The sequence below is a fragment of the Eubalaena glacialis genome, chromosome 2, assembly GCF_028564815.1.
Source record: "Eubalaena glacialis isolate mEubGla1 chromosome 2, mEubGla1.1.hap2.+ XY, whole genome shotgun sequence".
In the NCBI taxonomy this organism is placed as follows: domain Eukaryota; kingdom Metazoa; phylum Chordata; class Mammalia; order Artiodactyla; family Balaenidae; genus Eubalaena; species Eubalaena glacialis.
This window is the reverse complement of record NC_083717.1, coordinates 51,259,117-51,284,480: the sequence shown is the minus strand read 5'-3', so window position 1 is coordinate 51,284,480 and position 25,364 is coordinate 51,259,117. Positions and strand designations below refer to the sequence as shown.

The window sequence follows — 25,364 nt, the reverse complement described above, 5'->3', positions numbered from 1 at the left end:
AAAGTATCAGTAAGACAGTATCATAATTGAAGCTTTTTTAAATTTGGGAATTACGTTCTGGTTACAAAAATGGGTAATTGGATAAGAACCCAGAACATCAATTTTTACATGAAGACCATCAGTTGTGCCTTCCGGAGAGTCATCTTGCAAACTAGCCATGGTGGCAGAGATGAGGGACCATGTAGATCTTGAGATGGAGTTCCTGATTTCAGGCCTTAAGGAGGCAGGTATTGCTTCCTGCCTTGGGTGCAATCTGCCTGTATTCTTTCAATAAGTCCCCCTTTGGTTTGAGCTACTTTAACTGAATTTCTATTCCTTATAATCAAAGAACCTTGATAAAAAAAAAAACTGTCACAATTCTTTGAGTCATGAGTTAAGTCTCCTTATCTGTCTAAATCATCTAAGTCCCCAAACAAGTCTGGCTAATGCCTCCACAACCTAGCGTCCAGAAAAGATCCCTAACCTGGAGAAAACTTACTCAAACAACGATCTTTAAAGTCATGTGTTCTACTGTTCTACTTATAAAGTTTTAGCAACCTTATCTTTCAAGTTCAAGGAAACACTTTTAGAATTCTGGAATTCTGGGTATATATAAAAACACTGCTTAGCAGGCCCTGAACATTTATTTGCCTCTCATTTTCTAGTCTACATTACTAAATCTGCTGGTGAAACTGGAGGTAGAAAGAATAAGGGAAAAGTAGAAAGGAGATAGGGAAAAGAAACTTGAGAAGGCAAGAACAATGCTGTTTAGACTTTTTTCTAAGTATAGCCAGATTTTTTTTCTGTTTTTTTTTTACACAATAAACTTAAAAAACAAACATATTTCAATATGGATTATAAATTAGGCAGAGGCAGCTAATTTTAAATAGATTTCTTTCAGCTTATATTCTGTCATCAGCAAAAAATAACATTTAAAATTTTAGACACATTTATTCTCCATGGAAATTATATATACACACACATGTGTGTATATATATATATCAATAAATATATATGCACTAATACATATACACACACTATACTCTTTGGTGTTTGTTTACAGAGTGAAGAAATCTAGTATTCAGGGTATTTTTCATTGTAAATATGTTTAAATAAATATTTAAATCACGTGGTGTCTGAAATAAGAACTGATAAAAATCCCAGAGGACTGGCATTTTCTGGAATCTTGAGATATGATACTGAATTTTGGATTCAGGAGTCTATACTGCCTGAGTGTTTACTGGGGCCCGTGTCAGACTACATTTTTCACATCAATCAAGAACTGAAATATACTTTAACATATGCTCAATTTTATAATGACAACTGTCAAATTCCATTCCAAACTAATAATAATCATAGCACTTAGAAGTGAAACTAGGGAATTAAAAGTACTCAAAAGGTATATACACATAGTTTTAAAATGCACGATGACCTCATCAACTGAACCAATCTACAGTATCACCACCCACCTATCTCATTTCTGTGAAGCAGCTAAGCAGCTCCATAAACACCGGCTGAATGGATAATTTGTCAGCTCTAGCTTATAAGGAATAAATGAGTGCTTGTAAAATAAAGGAATAATATGTCTTGAGTTCCAAGGAACTTAAACTGGACTTTAGAACTTTTTTTAATGAAAAGTTCTCCTTTTCCCCATTTTTAATAACTTTCCAATTTTGAAAGATACTTCTTATTCTTCCTAGTCACTTTAAAAACACACAAAAACATTTAATTTTTAAAACTGGACATATATAAAGAAAGGTGCATTAAAATTTATATAAAATTCAACAATTATAAAGTGAACAACAGTAATTCTAATCAGGTCAAAAAATAAACCAGAACCCTATATATCTCCCTCAATCACATAACCCTCCCCTCTCTCTTCTATAGGTAATACCATCCTAAATCTGTGATGTCAACTATCTGTACTTTCTCTATAGGTTTACCATATACATATCCCTAAAACTATAATTTAGCTTTGCTTATTTTTAAATACCATGTGAATGTAATATATGCAATGTATTATTTTGTCTGGCCTCCTTCATTATACTTTATGTTTATTATATCCATAGGGTTGCATATAGTTACAGTTTATACATTTTTATTAAATATTGTATTATATGGGGAAAAAACTTTATCCATTCTATTACAGATAGACATTGGAGTTGCTTCAATATTTTGGCTATCATGAAAATGGCGAAATGCACATTTCTGCATAGTCTACTGCATAACTGCACACATTTCTCTAGGGTACATTCTTAGGAGCAGAATCATTAGTTTTAACTAGATAATGCAAAACTCTTTTTTAAAGTAGTTGTATCAATGTATATTTCTACCTGCAATGAGGATTTAACTTGCAATCCCTTATTACCAAGCAAATGAAGCACATTTCATAACTATTGGTCATTCAGATTTTCTCTTTTGTGAGTGCCAAGTGTCCTAGTACCTTGCCAATTTTTCTACTGAGTTGTCTTTTTCTTATTACTTTAGAGTCATTCTTTTATTTGTAATCAACATAAATCCTTTGTTAATTTTATGTATTGTAAAAATTCTTCCCTATTCTGTGGCATGTTTAACACTTGTCTTTGGATGAAAACAGGTTCTTAACTTTAATAAAACCAAATTTATACTTTTGTCCCCTTACAGTTATCCTTTATGGTAGTAATGTTTATGTCTTGTATAAGAAATCCTCCCCTACCTCAAAATCATGAAGATATTCTCCTATATGATATTCTAAAAGTGTTATAATTTTGCCTTTCACATTTAGGTGTATAATCTTCCTGGAGGTAGATTTTGTATAAGATATGAGGTAGGTTCACTTTCACAGTTTTCCCATGTATCTGTATCCAATTGTCCCAGCAACACTGCTTCAAGAGTTTGTTCTTTCCCCCTTTGATTTGTGATACCACAATTATCTATATATGTGCATGGTTTCTGAGCTATTACTTCATTGATATGTTTGGCATTCGTGCCAATGCCACAGTATCTTCATTACTGTAGCTATAAAATTAGTCGCAATATATTGTAATGCAAAGCTTCTCATCGTGCTGTTCTTCAGAGTGTCTTTTCCCCTTGAATTTCCCTATATAGTTCAGAATCAGTTTTTGAATTATTAAAAAAATTAATTCCTTGGAATTTTCACTGGCATTTAGTTGACTCTATATGGATTATTCACATAGCACTGACATATACAATATTGAGACTTCCAGTCCATGATATTAGGATACTCTGTTAAGTCAACCCTGCATTCCTGGGATAAATCCAACTTAGTCATAATGTGTATGACTTTCATATATTGCTGGATTTAATTGCTGTATGAGTTAGCATAAGTGATGTTAGATGCTTTAACAAACACAAATCTCTGTTGCCTAACACAATGGAAGTTTCTTATTCACACAAAGGCTAATGAGGATGTTTCTTATCTCAGACAGCCTTAAGTGAAACTATTCAGAGCCCAGTCATTTATCTTTCGGTTCCACATGAGATCTCAAGAGTTCCCATCTGGATTCTCTGCAGCTGGCTGACAAACAGAGAAGAGAGAGTATGATGATCATGTGGAAGGTATTTTACAGATCAGGCCTGGAAGTAGCATGAATCACTTCTATTAACGTTCCATTGGCCAACTCAGCCACATGACCACTCCAATGCAAGGCAGGCTGATAGTCTAGATGTGTGCCCAAGCAATGAAGAAAATGACTCAATGTGAAAATAAAAATGTCTCTGATAAAAAAAATTTGTGAACTCAAAAAAGTCAACTAATATTATGTTTAGGAGTTTTGCACTTACATTCAGTGAGACTGACTTCTGATTCTTCTTTTTAGAACTCTCCTTGTTGTTTTGCTATAAAGATTAGACTAGCTTCATATAAAGAGAGTTCCCTCTTTTTCTATTCTCTGGAAGGGTTTGTGAAATATTGGCGTTATTTCTTCTTTCAAATTCTGCTAGTACTTCTTAACAAAGCCATCTGGATTTGGAGTTTCTCTGTGGTAAACTTGACAATAAGACTACTCAGATTTTCTGTATCTTTCGTGATTCCATTTTGTTAAACTATATTTTTCTCGAAATTTGTCCACTGAGTCAAAATTTTGAGGCACAATGGAATCTTGAGATTATATGTGCTCAAAAAATTATATTAAAATAGCTGTTGAATAGAAAACTAAATGTTACCTTTGTGATCATGTAGTTCACCTCCTACCTTTATAGAGGAGAAGATTAAATTTAGGAGAGACCCAAGTTCTCACCCTCCAACCCCACCACATCACACAGCTATTAAGTGGCAGTACTGGGACTAGAATAAAAGTCTTCTGATGTCCAGTCTAGTGCTCTTTCCACTACACTGTGTTAGTTCAGACTGCATTAATCAGTCAACAAACAAAAGGGAGACTGCATAGAGGACTGTGATCAGGAACCACTTCAACCACTGGAAAGAGCACATTTCTTGTGCATGTGGTTGTAGGCACTGCTTTCAGACTCCTTCCCCAGTTCTTCTATGACCTTATCCATATCTATCTCAGTTAGGAGTGTGTGATGTTCAAGCTATGGTTTCTTTGAATTTTAAGGTCTTACCCAGTATATACCCAAGTTTGATGGCAAAGGTGTCAGCAAATGGTAATGATACTTCTCCCCAACACCACCCCAAACAAACAGTTTTGGGGCCCTTGTCTCCAGGGAGCTAGATACTAGGCAGCCCAACAGTCTCATTTTACCCACAGGAATAATGTAACTCTGTTGCAGAACTCCACATATAAATGAACACTTTGACAGAGTTGGCTCTTGGTGTACTGTGAAGTCAGGAAAGTATATCTTCAAAGCCCTGGCTCTTGGTTCTTCACTATCCGTGTGTGTGTGTGTGTGTGTGTGTGTGTGTGTGTGTGCGCACTTAAACTGTACAAATGACTTCATTTACCTTTATCCTTTTTTTTCCCCTTTAATCCAACAAAAATTACTGACAGCACTCTACTAGGTTCTGATATTCACTGATAAAACAGACACAGGAATCAGAGTGGGACCTTCAAGATGGAAGAGGAGTAAGATGTGGAGATACCTTCCTTCCCACAAATACATTAAAAATACATCTACATGTGGAACAACTCCTACAGAACACCTACTGAACAGTGGCAGAAGACCTCAGACTTCCCAAAGGGCAAAAAAATCCCCACGTACCTGGGTAGGGCAAAAGAAAAAAGAAAAAGCAGAGACAAAAGAATAGGGACAAGACCTGCACCTCTGGGAGAGAGCTGTGAAGGAGGAAAAGTTTCCACACACTAGGAAGCCTCTTCACTGGTAGAGACACGGGGTGGGCAGGGGGGAAGCTTAGGAGCCACGGAGGAGAGAGCAGCAACAGGGGTACAGAGAGCAAAGTGGAGAGATTCCCGCACAAAGGATCTGTGCCGACCAGCACTCACCAGCCTGAGATGTGTGTCTGCTCACCTGCTGGGGCGGGTGGGGGCTGGGAGCTGAGGCTCGGGCTTCTGAGGTCAGACCCCAGGGATTGGACTGGGGTTGGCTGTGTGAAGACAGCCTGAAGGGGGCTAGTGTGCCACAACTAGCCAGGAGGGAGTCAGGGAAAAAGTCTGGACCTGCTGAAGAGGCAAGAGACCATTGTTTCAGGATGCGTGAGGAGAGAAGATTCCTTCCCCACGTGCCCAGAAAAGGCAGAGCACTGCCTAAGTGAGCTCCAGAGATGGACGCAAGCTGCGGCTATCAGCTCAGACCACAGAGACGGGCATGAAACGCTAACGCTGCTGCCGCTGCCACCAAGAATCCAGTGTGCAAGCACAGGTCATTACCCACCCCCACCCCCAACCCCGTGAGCCTGTGCAGCCTGCCACTGCCAGGGTCCCGAGATCCAGGGACAACGTCTCTGGGAAAATACATGGCGCGCCTCAGGCTGTTGCAATGGCACGTCGGCTTCTAACGCCGCAGGATTGCCCCGCATTCCAATTATAACTACTGTACCCCTCCCTCTCCCCAGCCTGAGAGAGCAAGAGAAGCCTAATCAGCCGCTGTTTTAACCCCTCCTGTCTGGGCGGGGAACAGACGCCTGAGGGCAACCTACATGCAGAGGCAGGGCCAAAACCAAAGCTGAACCCGGGGAGCTGTGCAAACAAAGAAGAGAAAGGGAAATTTCTCCGAGCAGCCTCAGGAGCAGCGGATTAAATCCCCACAATCAACGTGATGAAGCCGACATCTGTGGAATACCTGAATAGACAACGAATGTTCCCAAAATTGAGGCAGTGGACTTTGGGAGCAACTGTAGACTTGGGGTTTGCGGTCCGCGGCTGATTTGTTTCTGATTTTTATGTTTATCGTAGTTTAGTTTTTAGCGCTTGTTATCATTGGTGGATTTGTTTATTGGTTTAGTTGCTCTGTTTTTTTTAATGTTTTAAAATTTATTTATTTTTTTATTTTATTATTTTTATTTTTTCTATATTTTTTAAAATTTTACTTTTTCCTTCCTTTTTCTTCTTCCTTTTCTTCTGAGGCGTGTAGCTAACAGGGTCCTAGTGTTCCGGTTGAGTGTCAGGCCTGAACCTCCAAGGTGGGAGAGCCAAATCCAGGACACTGGACCACCAGACACCTCCCAGCCACACATAATATCAATCGCTGAGAGCTCTCCCAGAGATCTCTGTCTCAACACTAAGACCCAGCTCCACCCAATGGCAAGCAAGATCCAGTACTGGGCGCCCCATGCCAAACAACTAGCAAGACAGGAACACAACACTACCCATTAGCACAGAGGCTGCCTAAAATCATACTAACTTCACAGACACCCTGAAACACACCACCGGATGCAGCCCTGCGCACCAGAAAGACAAGATCCAGCCCCACCCACCAGAACACAGGTACCAGTCCCCTCCACCAGGAAGCCTTCACAAGCCACTGAACCAACCTCACCACTGGAGGCAGACACCAAAAACAACGGGAACTACGAACCTGCAGCCTGTGAAAAGGAGACCCCAAACACAGTAAGTTAAACAAAGAGAGAAGACAGAGAAATATGCAGCACATGAAGGAGCAAGGTAAAAACCCACCAGACCAAACAAATGAAGAGGAAACAGGCAGTCTACATGAAAAAGAATTCAGAATAATGATAGTAAAGATGATCCAATCTCTTGGAAATAGAATGAAGAAAATACAAGAAACATTTAACAAGGACCTAGAAGAACTAAAGAGCACAAACAATGATGAACAGCACAAAAAATGAAATTAAAAATTCTCTAGAAGGAATCAACAGCAGAATATCTGAGGCAGAAGAACGGATAAGTGACCTGGAAGATAAAATAGTGGAAATTACTACTGCAGACCAGAATAAAGAAAAAAGAATGAAAAGAATTGAGGACAGTCTGAGACCTCTGGGACCACATTAAATGCACCAACATTCGATTTATAGGGGTCCCAGAAGAACAAGAGAAAAAGAAAGGGTCTGAGAAAATATTTGAAGAGATTATAGTTGAAAACTTCCCTAACATGGGAAAGCAAATAGTGAATCAAGTCCAGGAAGGGCAGAGAATCCCATCAGGATAAATCCAAGGAGAAACATGCCAAGACACATATTAATCAAACTATCAAAAATTAAATACAAAGAAAATATATTAAAACCAGCAAGGGAAAAGCAACAAATAACATACAAGGGAATTCCCATAAGGTTAACAGCTGATCTTTCAACAGAAACTCTGCAAGCCAGAAGGCAGTGGCATGATATACATAAAGTGATGAAAGGGAAAAAGCTACAACCAAGATTACTCTACCTAGCAAGCATCTCTTTCAGATTCGATGGAGAAATTAAAGCCTTTACAGACAAGCAAAAAGTTAAGAGAATTCAGCACCACCAAACCACCTTCACAACAAATGCTAAAGGAACTTCTCTAGGCAGGAAACACAAGAGAAGGAAAAGACCTACAATAACAAACCCAAAACAATTTAGAAAATGGTAAAAGGAACATATATATCAATAATTACCTTAAATGAAAATGGATTAAATGCTCCAACCAAAAGACATAGACTGGCTGAATGGATACAAAAACAAGACCCATATATGTGCTGTCTACAAGAGACCCACTTCAGACCAAGGGACACATACAGACTGAAAGTGAGGGGATGGAAAAAGATATTCCATGCAAATGGAAATCAAAAGAAAGCTGGAGTAGCAATTCTCATATCAGACAAAATAGACTTTAAAATAAAGACTATTACAAGAGACAAAGAAGGACACTACATAATGATCAAGGGATCAATCCAAGAAGAAGATATAGCAATGGTAAATAGTTATGCACCCAACATAGGAGCACCTCAATACAGAAGGCAAATGCTAACAGCCATAAAAGGGGAAATCGACAGTAAAACAATAATACTAGGGGACTTTAACACCTGACTTTCACCAATGGACAGATCAACCAAACAGAAAATAAATAAGGAAACACAAGCTTTAAATGACACATTAGACAAGATGGACTTAATTGATATTTATAGGACATTCCATCCAAAAATAACAGAATACAATTTCTTCACAAGTGCTCATGGAACATTCTCCAGGCTAGATCATATCTTGGGTCACAAATCAAGCCTCGGTAAATTTAAGAAAATGGAAATCGTATCAAGCATCTTTTCTGACCACAACGCTATGAGACTAGATCTCAATTACAGGGAAAAAAACTGTAAAAAATACAAACACATGGAGGCTAAACAATATGCTACTAAATAACGAAGAGATCACTAAAGAAATCAAAGAGGAAATCAAAAAATACCTACAAACAAATGACGATGAAAACATGATGACCCAAAACCTATGGGATGCAGTGAAAGCGGTTCTAAGAGGGAAGTTTACAGCAATACAATCCTACCTCAAGAAACAAGAAAAATCTCAAACAAACAACCTAACCTTACACCTAAAGCAATTAGAGAAAGAAGAACAAAAAACCCCCAAAGTTAGCAGAAGGAAAGAAATCATAAAGATCAGATCAGAAATAAATGAAAAAGAAATGAAGGAAATGATAGCAAAGATCCATAAAACTAAAAGCTGGTTATTTGAGAAGATAAACAAAAGTGATAAACTATTAGCCAGACTCATCAAGAAAAAAAGGGAGAAGACTCAAATCAATAGAAATAGAAATGAAAAAGGAGAAGTAACAACTGACACTGTAGAAATACAAAGGATCATGAGAGATTACTACAAGCAACTATATGCCAATAAAATGGAGAACCTGGAAGAAATGGACAAATTCTTAGAAAAGCACAACCTTCCAAGACTGAAACAGAAGAAATAGAAGATATGAACAGACCAATCACAAGCACTGAAATTGAAACTTGTGATTAAAAATCTTCCAACAAAGAAAAGGCCAGGACCAGATGGCTTCACAGGTGAATTCTATCAAACATTTAGAGAAGAGCTATCAAACATTTAGAGAAGAGCTAACACCTATCCTTCTCAAACTCTTCCAAAATAGGACAGAGGGAGGAACGTTCCCAAACTCACTCTACGAGGCACCATCACCCTGATACCAAAAACAAAGATGTCACAAAAAAAGAAAACTACAAGCCAATATCACTGATGACCATAGATGCAAGAATACGCAACAAAATACTAGCAAACAGAAACCAACAGCACATTAAAAGGACCATACACCATGATCAAGTCGGGTTTATCCCAGGAATGCAAGGATTCTTCGATATACGCAAATCAGTGTGATACACCATATTAACAAATTGAAGGAAAAACCATATGATAATCTCAATAGATGCAGGAAAAGCTTTCCACAAAATTCAACACCCATTTATGATAAAAACTCTCCAGAAAGTAGGCAAAGAAGGAACCTAGCTCAACATAATAAAGGCCATATATGACAAACCCACAGCCAACATCGTTCTCAATGGTGAAAAACTGAAAGCATTTTTTCTAAGATCAGGAACAAGACAAGGTTGCCCACTCTCACCACTATTATTCAACATAGTTTTGGAAGTTTTCGCCACAGCAATCAGAGAAGAAAAAGAAATAAAAGGAATCCAACTCAGAAAAGAAGAAGTAAAACTGTCACTGTTTGCAGATGACATGATACTATACATAGAGAATCCTAAAGATGTTACCAGAAAACTACTAGAGCTAATCAATGAATTTGGTAAAGTAGCAGGATACAAAATTAATGCACAGAAATCTCTGGCATTCCTATACACTAATGATGAAAAATCTGAAAGACAAACTAAGGAAACACTCCCATTTACCAGTGCAACAAAAAGAATAAAATACCTAGGAATAAACCTACCTAAGGAGACAAAAGGCCTGTATGCAGAAAACTATAAGACACTGATGAAAGAAATTAATGATGATACAAACAGATGGAGAGAGATACCATGTTCTTGGATTGGAAGAATCAACATTGTGAAAATGACTATACCACCCAAAGCAATCTAGAGATTCAGTGCAATCCCTATCAAACCACCAATGGCATTTTTCACAGAACTAGAACAAAAAATTTCACAATTTGTATGGAAACACAAAAGACCGTGAATAGTCAAAGCAATCTTCAGAAAGAAAAATGGAGCTGGAGGAATCAGGCTCCCGGACTTCAGACTATACTACAAAGCTATAGTAATCAAGACAATATGGTACTGGCACAAAAACAGAAATATAGATCAATGGAACAGGATAGAAAGCCCAGAGATAAACCCACGCACATATGGTCATCTTATCTTTGATAAAGGAGGCAAGAATATGCAATGGAGAAAAGACAGCCTCTTCAATAAGTGGTGCTGAGAAAACTGGATAGCTACATGTAAAAGAATGAAATTAGAACACTTCCTAATACCATACACAAAAACAAACTCAAAATGGATTAAAGACCTAATGTAAGGCCAGACACTATAAAACTCTTAGAGGAAAACATAGGCAGAGCACTCTATGACATAAATCACAGCAAGATCCTTTTTGACCCACCTCCTAGAGAAATGGAAATAAAAACAAACAAATGGGACCTAACGAAACTTAAAAGCTTTTGCACAGCAAAGGAAACCATAAACAAGACGAAATGACAACCTCAAAATGGGAGCAAACATTTGCAAACGTAGCAACTGACAAAGGATTAATCTCCAAAATATACAAGCAGCTCATGCAGCTCAATATCAAAAACAAAAACAACCCAATCCAAAAATGGGCAGAAGACCTAAATAGACGTTTCTCCAAAGAAGATATACAGATTGCCAAACACATGAAAAGGATGGTCAACATCACTAATCATTAGTGAAATGAAAATCAAAACCACAATGAGGTATCACCTCACACCGGTCAGAATGGCCATCATCAAAAACTCTATGAACAATAAAGGCTGGAGAGGGTGTGGAGAAAAGGGAACCCTCTTGCACTGATGGTGTGAATGTAAGTTGATACAGCCACTATGGAGAACAGTATGGAGGTTCCTTAAAAAACTAAAAGTAGAACTACTGTATTACCCAGCAATACCACTACTGGGCATATATCCTGAGAAAACCATAATTCAAAAAGAGACATGTACCACAATGTTCACTGTAGCACTATTTACAATAGCCAGGACATGGTACGCACCTAAGTGTCCAATGACAGATGAATGGATAAAGAAGATGTGGCACATATATACAATGGAATATTACTCAGCCATAAAATGAAACGAAATTGAGTTATTTGTAGTGAGGTGAATGGACCCAGAGTCTCTTATACAGAGTGAAGTCAGAAAGAGAAAAACAAATACCGTATGCTAACACATATATATGGAATCTAAAAAAAATGGTTCTGATGAATCTAGGGGCAGGAGAGGAATAAAGACACAGACGTAGAGAATGGACTTGAGGACATGTGGAGGGGTAAGGGTAAGCTGGGATGAAGTGAGAGAGTAGCACTGACATATATATACTACCAAATGTAAAGCAGATAGCTATGGGAAGCAGCTGCATGGCACAGGGATGTCAGCTCCATGCTTTGTGACCACCTAGAGGGGTGGGATAGGGAGAGTAGGCGGGAGGCGCAAGAGGGAGGAGATATGGGGATATATGCATACATATAGCTGATTCACTCTGTTATACAGCAAAAACTAACACAGCATTGTAAAGCAATTATACTCCAACAAAGAGGTTAAAAAAAAGAAAAAACCAGACATGGGTCACTGTCCACATGAAGCTTGTAGAGGTCATATGATCTTTGCATGAAGACTGCTTTCTTACCACAGCAGTCTGACTTGACTTGGTTTTGACCCTTTCTTCAAAACTCTGAGGTGCTTTAGTTGCAAAGCTGATACACTGGTGTTTTGCCCTCATTTTTGAAGATATTTTCTCTGGATATAGAATTCTAACTTGGATTCCAACTCCTTTTTTCCCAGCACGTTTAGGATATCATTTCACTGACTACAGATTTCATTTGCTGTTGTTTAGAATCCGTCAGCACTCCTTTGAAGATAATGTGTTTAAATTTTTCTCTGTCATTTGTTTTCTGCAGTTTCATTGTAATATGTCTATGTAGAGATTAAAAGGGTTTTTAACTCTGCCTGGGATTTGATGGGCTTCTTAAATCTGAGGACTATAGACTCTCATTAATCCTGGAAAATTCTGTCATTATCTTTTCAAATATTGCCTCTGCCCCATTCTCTTCCCTCCAGGAATGCCAGTTAAATTTAGGCTAGAATTTCTAAACAATCCTCCTCTTCTCTCAACCTCTTGGTATTTTCCACCTTTTCATCTCTTTGTGTTGCATTATAGATAATTTCTTCTTTCAGTTCACAAATTTCCTCTTCAGCTATGTCAAATACACTTGCAATATGTCTACTAAGATTTTAATTTTGGCCATTATATTTTTTTCATTTCCAGAAGTATTTCATTCTTTTCAAGTCTGCTATATCACTTGTTTTATAATTTCTTGTTTCATACAGACATTTGCAAGCTTTTAAAAAATTAAAACATAGTAAGTGAAATTGCTTATAATCTATGTATAATAATAGCAGTATCTGAAATATTTAGGTATCAGTTTCTGCTCTTTCTTGCTGCATTTTGCTTATTGTGCCTTGTTTTCTTTTATGCTTGGTCATCTCTGTATGATAGATGCTCAATGGCCTTGAAAGGTTATTTGAAGATTTTTGATGCCTACAATAAGGTGCATTTATTCAAAAAGGATATATATTTGCTTTATCGAGGTAACTGGGGCACTACTTTTCTCAGACTTCTTGTGTTATATTCCTTTGGCTTGTGATTCTGCACAATGCTAGTACTTATTTTACAACCTCTCAGAAACAGGTTCTCTTTCCTTCTTTTCTTTTTCTCCTCTTTGCCCTATCTGGTCAGCACAAAAGAATTCTCCTGGCAGTCCTTTGCAAGTAGGGAAAAGGCAGTGAGCTTCCCTCTTCCTGAGGTCCCAGCTTGATGTGGGAAGCAATCTATTAGACTCAGAAACCTAGAAGTAATAACTGTCCTCTTGCCTCTGAAACTACCGAAACCTGAAGCTTAGTTTTTTAACTGTCTTATCCAGATGGGCAAATGATTCAGGGTAGCCAGAGCTTTAAACACTTCTTTACCTTTTAGGTTCTAACATTTTCTTAGATTTTGGCCTGGCATATTCCTTAACAGTTCTTTGATGCTAAAACAAAGTTTCTGTACAACTCATCAAGCGTTTTTAGTTGTCTTCAGTTGAAGAATTGGTCCAGATAACCTGGCCCAACGTTACTGAAATTTAAAAAGTCAACAATTTTAGGAAAAGATGAGCCAAGTATTTTTTAATGACATCCGTAAAGTTGTTTTTTGATGATTTTTTTTGTTTTTTTTAAAGTTAAATGTTGAAAAGAATTCCACATTTTCCAGAGTTCCACCATCAACTTCCCCCAAAAGAAACAAAGAGCTACCAGCAAATTCCACTCATGGTGAGATACCCAAGAGAAATGAAAATATGTCCATACAAAAACTTGTACACAAGTTTCACAGTAACATTTTCACAACAGTCAAGAAGTGAAACAACCCAATGTTCCTAACTGATGAATGGATAAGCAAAATGTGGTATATGTATACAATGAAATATTATTTAACCATGGAATGAAGTACTAATACATGCCACAATATGGATGAACCTTGAAAACATTATGCTAAATCAAAGAAACCAGTTACAAAAGACCACATATTATATAACTCCATTTATACGAAATATCCAGAACAGGCAAATCCATAGATACAAAAAGTAGATTAGTGGCTGCCACCATGGTGGGGGGGGGGTAGGGGAACTGGGAAATGAATGCTAATGGATACCAAGTTTCTTTGTGGATTGATGAAAATATTCTGGAATTAGAGTTCATGGTTGTACAAACTTGTGAATGTTCTAAAAATCACTAACTGTGTAATTTAAAATGGTGAATTTTATGGTCTGTGAATTATATCTCAATAAAAAGAACAAAAAATGTTAATGTTAATCTCAGGTATGTCTATAATACCCACTGTGGTAGCCACTAGCAACACAAAGTTGCCTCACTGAGCATTCAATTTCACATAATGAAAGATACCTGAGGCAATGATTTATAAAAATACCAAGTAGTGTGAAAGTACTTCATGCAGCTTACTAAAAACTTTGGAAATGTTTATTACTATCATTATGAATAATCATCACATCGGAATTTGTACCTATTGAGTCCTATATCCAGGTATATTAAGATTACCAACTGGGCATATACCCTGAGAAAACTGTAATTCAGAAAGAGTCATGTACCACAATGTTCACTGCAGCACTATTTACAACAGGCAGGACACGGAAGCAACCTAACTGTCCATTGACAGATGAATGGATAAAGAAGATGTGGCACATCTATACAAGGAATATTACTCAGCCATAAAAAGAAACAAAATTGAGTTATTTGTAGTGAGGTGGATGGACCTAGAGCCTGTCATATAGAGTAAGTCAGAAAGAGAAAAACAAATACTGTATGCTAACACAGCTATGTGGAATCTAAAAAAAAAAATGGTTCTGATGAATCTAGGGGCAGGAGAGGAATAAAGACACAGACGTAGAGAATGGACTTGAGGACACGGAGAGGGGGAAGGGTAAGCTGGGACAAAGTGAGAGAGTAACACTGATATATATATACACTACCAAATGTAAAATAGATAGCTAGCAGGACGCAGCTGCATAGCACAGGGAGATCAGCTCGGTGCTTTGGGACCACTTAGAGGGGTGGGATAAGGAGGGTGGGAGGGAGACGCAAGAGGGAGGGGATACACGTATGCATACAGTTGATTCACCTTGTTATACAGCAGAAACTAACACAACATTGTAAAGCAATTATACTCCAATAAAGATGTTAAAAAAAAAAAAAGATTACAATGAACAGAACTATATGAAACAAAAGCCAATAGAATCTATGAAAACTTTCTTTATATTGCAAAGGAAACTAGAAAGATAATACAACTTCCCATCTCTGAATAATTTTCTTTTACATAGCAGCCGTTTATTCAGATAAACATAAGCTGACGAACACTATCTCAGAAGGGAGGGAGGGAGGGAGGGAGGGAGGGAGGAAGGAAGGAAGGAAGGAAGGAAGGAAGGGAAGAAAAAACCCTTCTATGATTAAACAGTAGTCTGCTCTACTATAAAACATGTTTTGGAATGCAAATTAGCTCATATGAAACTGATAAACAGAGAATGATGTCAGTATAATAAAGAAGTCACTTTGGTTCATTGGTGATTTTTCCTAGGAAAGGGGAGCCAGGAAAGAGGGAACAGCATCACAACCTTCAGGAGGAAAGGAGAATGTCCTCCTGACAGCAGGAACATTTATCTGTATTATAAGAAAATTTTAAACGAGGGCTTCAGAGGAGTACTCCCAGCCTTGTTGCAGGTTCCCATGCCCACTTTAATGCTAACCCCCCCTTCCCCCCATGGCTCATTGCTACATTGCCATCTGTACTGTCCTAAAACCCACTACCTCCATCCTAATTAAAGTGTTGCCAGCATTTCTATTCAAGTAATTAATTTGGTGAATTTATCATACCAACTCTTGTAGTCACTAGCTACATTAAGGTGCCTCACTGAGCAGTTCAAACTATCTTCTCAATTACTAATTAGTTTTAGTTTATGTTGGTGCTCAGAACACAAAGTTGCATAGGTTTTGCAGTCTGTAAAAATTTTCAGGAATGCATAAACTGCACTACACCAGAAGCACTTGTACTTTTTTCTTTCAAAGTCTGTTTACTTGTCTAAAAGTTGGAAGTTATATATACTGGGAGGAGATGTGGAAGATGGGGAGATACTGAAATAAAGGCATCGTCTCCAGTGTTACAGAGCGAAGAAAATCACATCCTGTTCATTCTTGAGCTTTATTTCCACTTAAAGATACTTTATGATTTTGTCCTTATTAGCTTTGGGTAACATTTGATGGATTTTTAATAGTATCATAAATGAATTAACACTGAAGTGAGTAACACTGCTTTTAGCTCAGTTTTATAGGTCACTATTAAGCCATGTGCTGGATCTGTGGGAATCCACCAGGAAGAATACTAATGCTCTTTCTCAAAGTCTTTGCCTTAAAGGATCTACAGTATTTCAAAGAGATCCAGCGTTCCCCAACCCAGTCCACGGCCTGTTAGGAACCAGGCTGCACAGCAGGAGGTAAGCAGCAGGCAAGCGAGTGAAGCTTCATCTGCTGCTCCCTATTGCTCGCATTACCGCCTGAGCCATCCCCCACACCTGCCCCCGTGGAAAAACTGTCTTCCACAAAACTGGTCCCTAGTGCCAAAAAGGTTGGGGACCGCTGAGATAGACCCAAGACTTTCAAGAGAACATTATTTAAGTCTTGGTTTTGTCATTATGTACTGGTATGATCTTGGACAAGTTCTTTACTTTGTTTGGACCCCAGCTTCCTTATCAATTAAATAAAGTACAGAACTAGATCAAGGTTTCCAAATCTTTTCATAACACAAACTCCTTTTCACAATAATTTTGGTCATTCTGTCATTTTTGCATGATAAATAATAATGAAGTGATTTTAAGTAAAAATACTTTAAATTGCTGTATTAAAGGAGATCACATTGTACAGATTATTTATAAAATAATATTTGACCATATTCACATTATGGTCAAATTCTAAACATTTCCTTTTCTACAAATGATGTACTCAAAATTTTTATAGCTCAATTAAGAAAAAGTGTCATGTGTGAATACATTACACACTTTAGAACACAGCCTAAATCCCCACTTTAATCCCTCTTCCCCATTCAAACCAAGTGGAATAGCATTCTTCATCATACAAATCTCAACACTACTAAAAAGCTACCATAATTAAGAGGTGAGGTAACAGTCTATTTTTAAAAGTATAAACTTCTTTTAAAATGTTAATTATCTGCTGCCAGATGAGTATTCTTACAAACTATTTGACTTCCTAAACTTTTAAACACTTCTAACGGCTGCCCAATGCCCATAGGACAAATAGCAAATGTCACAGCCTGGTATTCAAGGCATTCCATCAACTATACCCAATCTGTTTCTTCCTTACCTTTATTACTCCCCTATGCAAACTCTCTATTCCACAGAAATTTTGTGTATGATGTGAATATTGGTTTATTTTTTTCTATATGTATACTGCATGTATATGCATACTGCATGTATACTGCATGTCTGCCTTAGCTACCTTTATATAAGAGAACTGAAATACAACTTAGACTATAGATATATCTCACTTTTCAGGCATACCCATAACATTGTTAAATACGGTGAGTACTCTACAGCTTTTGCTCTAAATGAGCTTCTAGCTCTAATAGTAATATAATATTTTATTTATATGCTGAATGGTTAATATTTGGTGGTAAACATCAAAATCTTCGGATTCTAAGTGCCTTGAATCCATACTGAAGTGTATCCAACAAAGGGACTTCTGAAGTAAGATAATAAAATAGCCACACATAATCCTGTTAGAAAAACAGAAGAAATATGGCCAGTTACCACCATATTCCCAGTGTCCAGTACAATGCCTCATACATGATATGATATCAGTTCAATAAATTAAAAAATGAAGAAATAATGCATTACATTCAATACTTTTACCCTTTTCTCTTCACTTCTCTTCAGCCCCTTTCAAAAAAATTACAATGCAATTCTAACAGAATTTACAGCTTGGGAAGTGCAAGAGAGTCAGTAAAACCGCAGGCAGCTATTCTATTAGGCTCTTTCAATAGGCACCCAAACCTTCAGGAGAAAGTCAAGGGTATTATACGTCTCTTCAGAATCTGGTTTACTTCTCAGGTTTTAGCTATTTCCACTCTCCACTCTTCACACTAAACTACAGCTATTCATAGCTGATTTTAATTCCATAAAATAAGTATGCTATACCTCATTTCCTACTTTCCACATAAGCTGTCCCCCCTGACCTACAACACCTTTCTTCTAACCCCTTTTCTCTCTCCAACCCTATCCTTTAAAGGACTCAGGTGATGGTGTCACCTCTAGAGGAAGTTTTCTCTGACCACTCTCCCAATCCTCTGTACCCTCCTTTTCTCACTGGTCAAAAATTTGGTCAATGTATCAAAGAACTTCCCGAGAAAAAAAGAACAATTTATCTCATCGTAAGTACTAAAACATTCAATCCATGACACATAGGGACATAAAAAGGATACAAAAGTATTCATCAATAATCACAAGAAATGCATTACAGAAATGTGAGCTATATTATAAAGTGATATATATATATATATATATATATATATCTCTCACCCTTTTCACCCATGAACTCCTGTTTATATATCAGCAACATCAATCTCTGATGGAGAAAAACCTGACCTCAAGAAAATAAAAATCACACGCAGAGATGCATAGTTCCTTATAAAAAGCACATAAATGAAAACCAATAATTGTATGATAAATAATAATATTCAAATACATAGCAAAATGAAAAGAGTAAAACTGAAATTGTAAGAGCTACGGTGATTGCTGTGTGAGGTGATGGTGCAGGACATGTGGGAAGAGGAGGAGGGCCATGAGGATTGCATGCCTCACCCTGTGAATCACCATCCTGCTGCTTCAGGCTCTGTTAGGAATAAAAGAGCAGGGCAGGGGGCTGGAGGTGGAGGAAAGCTTTGTCTTGTCTTCAGATGTTTCATTATTTTTTCCCTTTCCCTGCCGCTCCACTGCAGCCCTGTAAAACATTAGGCAAGCCTCTTAAACACTCCCTGTCTGTTCCATTCCTCATCTGTAACATGGGGAGAAAAAAACTGATTGGCTCAAAAAGGCTCTCTGAGGACATAATAATACTGTCAGGAAACCTAAACATAATCATACCTTCAAATTCTGTAACTAGATGATCTCAGGAGACAAAAGTCATTTATCTTTCTTTTTTGCTCAGCTGAGGAACTGGAGTCCATCTCCCCACCCATCCCCACCAGACCCCCTAAATACACTCAAAGAAGCATGTATAACCATATAGAATTGAATCGAAAGGTCACCCATTCAAAATGTGTTCCCTAGTTTGCAATTCACACCAAATCAGCATACTACTTTGAATTGTTCTTTAGAAGGTCTTAAAAGTTACAATTTGTGCTTGCTCACTGCTTGAAATTATTTCAGAGGATAGTCTTAGGGATAAAAGTATTTTAAAAGCTGGATAACCACTGCCAAGACATTGCATGTTAACTTGAAGCTTTTAGTCTCACTGCACTTGGGACAAGTTACTTCAAGTTAATACAAGATTGCTTAGGCCTCATCTCAAAAGTTTCTGATTCTGTAGGTCTGAGGTGGGGCCCAAGAACTTAGATTTCTAACAAGTTCTCTGGTGATCCTGATACTGCTGGTCAAGGTACCACACTTTGAGAACTACTGATTTTAAATAATGTACTCCTGGCATGATCACTTTTACTACCAGCTGTTTTTATTTAGTAATTGATAGATGCATTCTATATTGATTCCCTAGCTTCCTTTGAGATATTATTTCCAAATTCCTTTGTAATTTGAAAGCAGGGAAGAACTATTAAGACTCAAAAAAGCAGATTTTCTCTTCCTTTAGAACACAAATTATCATCTTACTTCATTTATCACTGTGCCTCAATTTCCTCAACTACAAAATGGGGATAATTAGAGGGATTCAATAATATAATAAGATAATACAAATAAAAGCCCTGGGAAGAGTACCAGGTCATAATAAGTACTTGATAAATGTTGTATATTATTCTTGTTGCAACTACTTCGCTAATTTTCTGTTCATTATTGAGGAAAACTTATTCATGTTTGCTATATGTTATACATTACTGGTATATGTGTAAAATCTTATCTATTTATGGTGAAATGTCCCAGAGCTCCAATGGATTCAGTAAACTGGGGAACAAAGGGAGGGGATAATGTTAAAGGCCTAGGTTCTAATCCCAGTTTTCCCACTAAATTGCTACATGACTCTGGGCAAGTCATTTAACCCTAGTCTCAATTTCTGCTTCTGAAAAAGCTTAACTTGGATATGAAGATCAAATGAGATAATGCAAGTGAAAAAATAATAATAATTTAAGTACTGTAGTATTCCTGTGGTGAAGAAAATACCTCTATTTGGGAACAGTTCACAAGATATTAATAAGAGAGATAACTGGCCATGGCCCCTGTATTTACATCCTTAAATGACAGCACAATGATCTGAATCACCACACAAGCTATTTACTGAATGTCCAATGCCACCAAGTCACTATTTTAAATATATAATGCTAATTTAAATATATTATGAGCAGAAATATTTAATATTTCAAATATTATTGCAAAGTGAAAGAAAAGTAGATACAAAAGTAATCTCAGGCATTTATTGTGTAGCGTCTGCTAACATCCTCACTTCATGTCTTTAGCATAATTTTTATTTTGATGCAGAACCCTTGTATTGGTTCTAGGCTTTTATTCAGTATAAATTCAAAGTGAATGAATAATGGCAACTATTTAGATTGGTGATTTTCATTTCTAGTTTCTAATACTCCAGGTCATATCTAATGTTCTTATAAAATTGCATAATACAGTTCACAAGTTTTTAAATCAATTTACTGAAAAGAAGATTTGGGGGTTATAACATTTTCTTTGTACATTTCAATTAAATTACTACCTTTTGTAGGACCAAACAAAAATCTGCCACCTTTCTTTGTGTCAATGTTTACCAATATAAAAAGATACAATGTATATCTTTGATGTTTCCTAATGAACTACAGGGAATAAAGTAGTAAAACTCATTTTTTGAAAGGAATATATTCCTGAAAAGCAGTACACAAACATTTTCAAATAAAATGTCATTTTAACTGCAGCAGTGATACTCCCCTTTCAAAGAAATCCAGTTATTAAGTCTCTTACAAAGTTTACCCCAATGACAATCTCCTAATTTACCAATGTGTAAATTTCCATTTTCATGTATTTAGCTTTCTCAACACAGGAGATATATACATCCAAGACATTGCAGACCTTAATTTAAAATACCTAAATGCAATTTAAAATACGTAAATGCTGTTGATTAAAAAAAAAAAAAGCTATACAGAAAAAATTCTTATCAACTATGATTAAAATGTTAAAACTTATTAAAATTTTAAGAGACTAGTTTTAAAATATAAATAATATGAAACAAGGAAAAGTAAAGACAGAAACCACCACTCTGTAGATCTGTTAAAAATACCTGTAGATAAATGTGAGCATCATGTATTCCTCTGTTTATTGTCACAATATTCAAATACCAACTACTTTTACTTTTACTATATTATATTTATTCTATAGTGCTCCCAGAAAACATATTAGATCTAATTCCACAGGCAAAAACATGTGCATCCTTATGCCATGGACTATGCAGATGTGGTTAACAGTACAGGGCACCCATCCCTCTTCTCTCCACAGTACATCCCAAAAGGGCCTGTGTGTAGGATCCAGCAGAATAGAAATATTGATACATCTACAGAAGACTCCATTTTAATATATTCAAGGTTCTGTCAAAGAATATTTTAGTTCTAGGGGAAAGCAAAATCCTGCTAATTTTAAAGACTAACATATATGCAACAGGAAATGGGTGAATTCAGGTTAGAGGCCTTATGAAAGTTGTTTGCGAAATTTTCAGTTAGTTTCACTGTTGGTCATATTGCATTAAGGAAACACTCTAAAGTAGATCACTTATAGTTGTTCATGCCTCCATTTATTGCTGATGTACTCAGCGAATGAGTACATCATGAGATGGCCCAAGAGTTCGGAACCAATTTGTTAGAGGTTTAATATAAAATCTTCCATTGGTAAAAGTGTATCTCAATGTTTTACAAAACTGTAGGTAGGAGAACAAAAAAAAGTCTCGTGGCTTGAATCAGAAATCTCTAAATAATATCACTTTGCAGAGTCCCTGGCACACAGAAGTCCCTCAAATATTTTTGTCAAATGAACAAATACAAGTCAACAAGTTTGCTTCCAATTACTACAACTGTTTGAAAGGAAACTATACATAAAAGGAAAAAATACTTAAAATGATATTCTAAAAATATCCTTAAATAAGATATTTGTAAAGCACTTAGAAAGTGGCCCATAGGAAGCTTTATACAAGTATTTGTCATTACTCTTATCCTGTTAATTTAGTTTGGTTCACAACAATCTTGGTAGCTGCATTAGCATAAAGCCATCACCACAACTGATAAAAAGAACTCAGGTATGTATGCACTACTAGTGAGGATGTAGTTGCATCACCTTTACATGTGGAATAAAGACCATCTTACAAGGGTAACCACTACTGTCTTATAATGAAGATTAACTCAGTAAGACATTAACATACAAGAAAGGTGAATTAAGCCTTATAATTTTATCCTACCACAACAAATTAAATCCCTTATAATCCAATGTTTTCTGTCTTGTATTTACATAATGTGTCTTGTATTTATATAATTCAGAACTTCAAAAAGAGCTATTGGTAAAGTTCATGTTCATTTATATCTAAGAAATTCAATTAAAAAAATAAAACATCAAAATGGCAATTGATGGCAATTTGCTTCATACTAAAGCAAACTATAATATAGGAGAGTGCTAAAAAATGTTTGGGATTTACTCTCTTACACTTTGACTGCTGACCACAACAGAGATGAAGACTGAGGTAGTCTGAAAATTCTGTGAGGATTAAATCACACTATATTCTTCATATTCTCTAAGGAAGTAAACTTTAGGCTGTGCGAAGTACCCTCAACTTCCGGGGGCCAAGAACAACAACTGCTGCAATGAAAGAGCAGAGTAGTTAGGGTTAAGGAGGTGATTGCCTTCTATAATGAAACTAGCTTCAATATCTATTTGTTGACACTATTAAAGTCAACTCTATTTTTTTGTTTGACTTAAGGCAGTGGAGCTTTTGATAAGACACAGAGGTTTTTAAAATGAGATGTCATTGTAAACTAAACACCAGGGATACCTTCTATTTCAAGGAAAGCCCGTCACAAAGTCTCTTTATGAAGCTTACCCAAACCAAGATCCCCTAATTTACAAAATTACGATTCAAAATGCATTATGATACATAACCAGGGAAGAGTCTACTAAGCAGTTTATATGGCACATAAGTGATAAGATATACCATAAAAGCTAAATGATATAAAATAACTTACAATTGATTAAAACACAGCTGCGCTAAGGAGTTTGGCTAAAGATGTAACCATGTAGTTTAACTGAAGTGATCAACAAAAGCAAGATCAAAAGCTTCATAAACACTGGAGTGAGCCACTCAAATAAAATGGTGGGAAAATCAAGCAACAGAGGAATCATAGCTCTAATTATACTACACCTTTACTTTTCATTTCAAACAATTAATTGCTAAAAAATAAGTACTTTTCTAATAAAAGTAGCAGAATTTTTTTTTTTTGCAGTAACAATCAATCAATTACTGTCTAAAAAGGAATGGTTAAGGCAGAAAAATATAGGGGAAATTTAAAATGCATTTTCAGAACTATAACATAATCTGTGGAGGCAAATAAATCAGATTCCTACACAATAAAAGTATATTTCTCTATCTTAATTTTAATTTCTCAAATAAAATCTAAATTTGGACTTCATTTCTTCTTTTATGGCTAGTTCTGCATCATTTCCCATGATTTCAGTACTTTAACCAAGGAAATCTCTAATTTATTGAAACAGTTTTCTAATGTTACGAAACTAAGTAAACATATATGTTTTTTCAAGCAGCGAAAAAAAAAATCCGTTTCGAACAAAAATAAAACAAAACCTCGAAGTATAAACAAAAAAGATAAAGTAAATAAGAATGCTAATTAAAAATGCTATTAGAAATATACATAGAAAGTTATCTTTTATAAGATTTTTGCAACAGAAAATAGTTGAAGGGGAAAGTATATTGGTTCTCCTTTTTGAAGGTTTTGTCTTAAAACACTTTCTGAATAGATTGAAATCATTCTAAAAAACTCTTTTTCTTTATTTTCACTTAATTAGGTTGGTAGAACTATGAGAGATACCAAAGGGCAACAGATTAAAAAAAATAATGAGGCAATCCTCCCCCCACAACCAAAGCACTATTAACAAAATAGAAATAATATTTACATCATTTCCTTCCATTTCATTAGTGTTTAAAGTTGTGGGTAGTCACTGAGGTAATGAAATAATTAAGACTTGTTAAAACTATAACTTCATACTGTCCAAAGTGATATAGTTTCTTATAACATTAATTTAAAAACTCATACAAAATAAGTAATCATAGATGAAATGTTAGATTATACTGATGTATACAGTACAACAGCCTAGTTTACTTTTTCTCAATGATTAGGATATGCTTATAACATAAATGGGTCATCATATAGCAATAATTAGACCCTTCTAAGAAACAATTGAGAGAAAAGCTATATCTATAACCAATTTATATTTTGAATATAAAAAGCAACCTGACAGTTAAAGTTATTAAACCAAGATTTAATTATTATCTACAATTCAGGCATTACTAGATATATGTTACCTCAACAATATCCGAGTTGGTTCTGCTTTCGTGAGGTTCATTATATTCTGTATACTTGAGAAGAACTTTGTCCATATCAGTGCTGGCATACTGAAACAGTTTGTTAGAGCTGTTGAAAATGATGAGTGCTATTTCACAGTCACAGAGCACACTAAGTTCATAGGCTTTCTTCATTAATCCAAACTTTCTCTTTGTAAAAGTGACCTAGACAATCCAAAAAAAAAAAAAGTATATTTTTATTACAAGTTATTAGTAGTACTTGAATACAGGCTACCTGAAGATGAGTTCTCTTTTAACACTGAGTCTGATTTCAAAGCTGAAAAAGGTTCCTAGCTTCATACTCCACATGAGTCTTCTTCCCCAGTTTGCCAAAGGCCTACAATCCTACATATATCCTGTACCTCCAAGGGCTCTCTCTAATAGAGCAGTCTCCTAAGGAGGCTTCCTTTATCCTTGGCTGCCACTCTGCTGCAGTGGGCAAAGAACCAGAGA

General features: G+C 36.3%; 1 protein-coding gene across 5 annotated transcripts in view; it reads right to left on the bottom strand.

Moving 5' to 3' along the window:
- Positions 1-25,364, bottom strand: part of MEF2A (myocyte enhancer factor 2A) — a 176,316-nt gene that overhangs the window by 58,890 nt on the left and 92,062 nt on the right. For all 5 annotated transcript variants that reach the window (XM_061179997.1, XM_061179994.1, XM_061179993.1 and 2 more), the window contains exon 4: positions 24,873-25,076. In XM_061179997.1, coding sequence (XP_061035980.1) covers positions 24,873-25,076 — 204 coding nt within the window. The remainder of the gene's footprint in view (positions 1-24,872; positions 25,077-25,364) is intronic.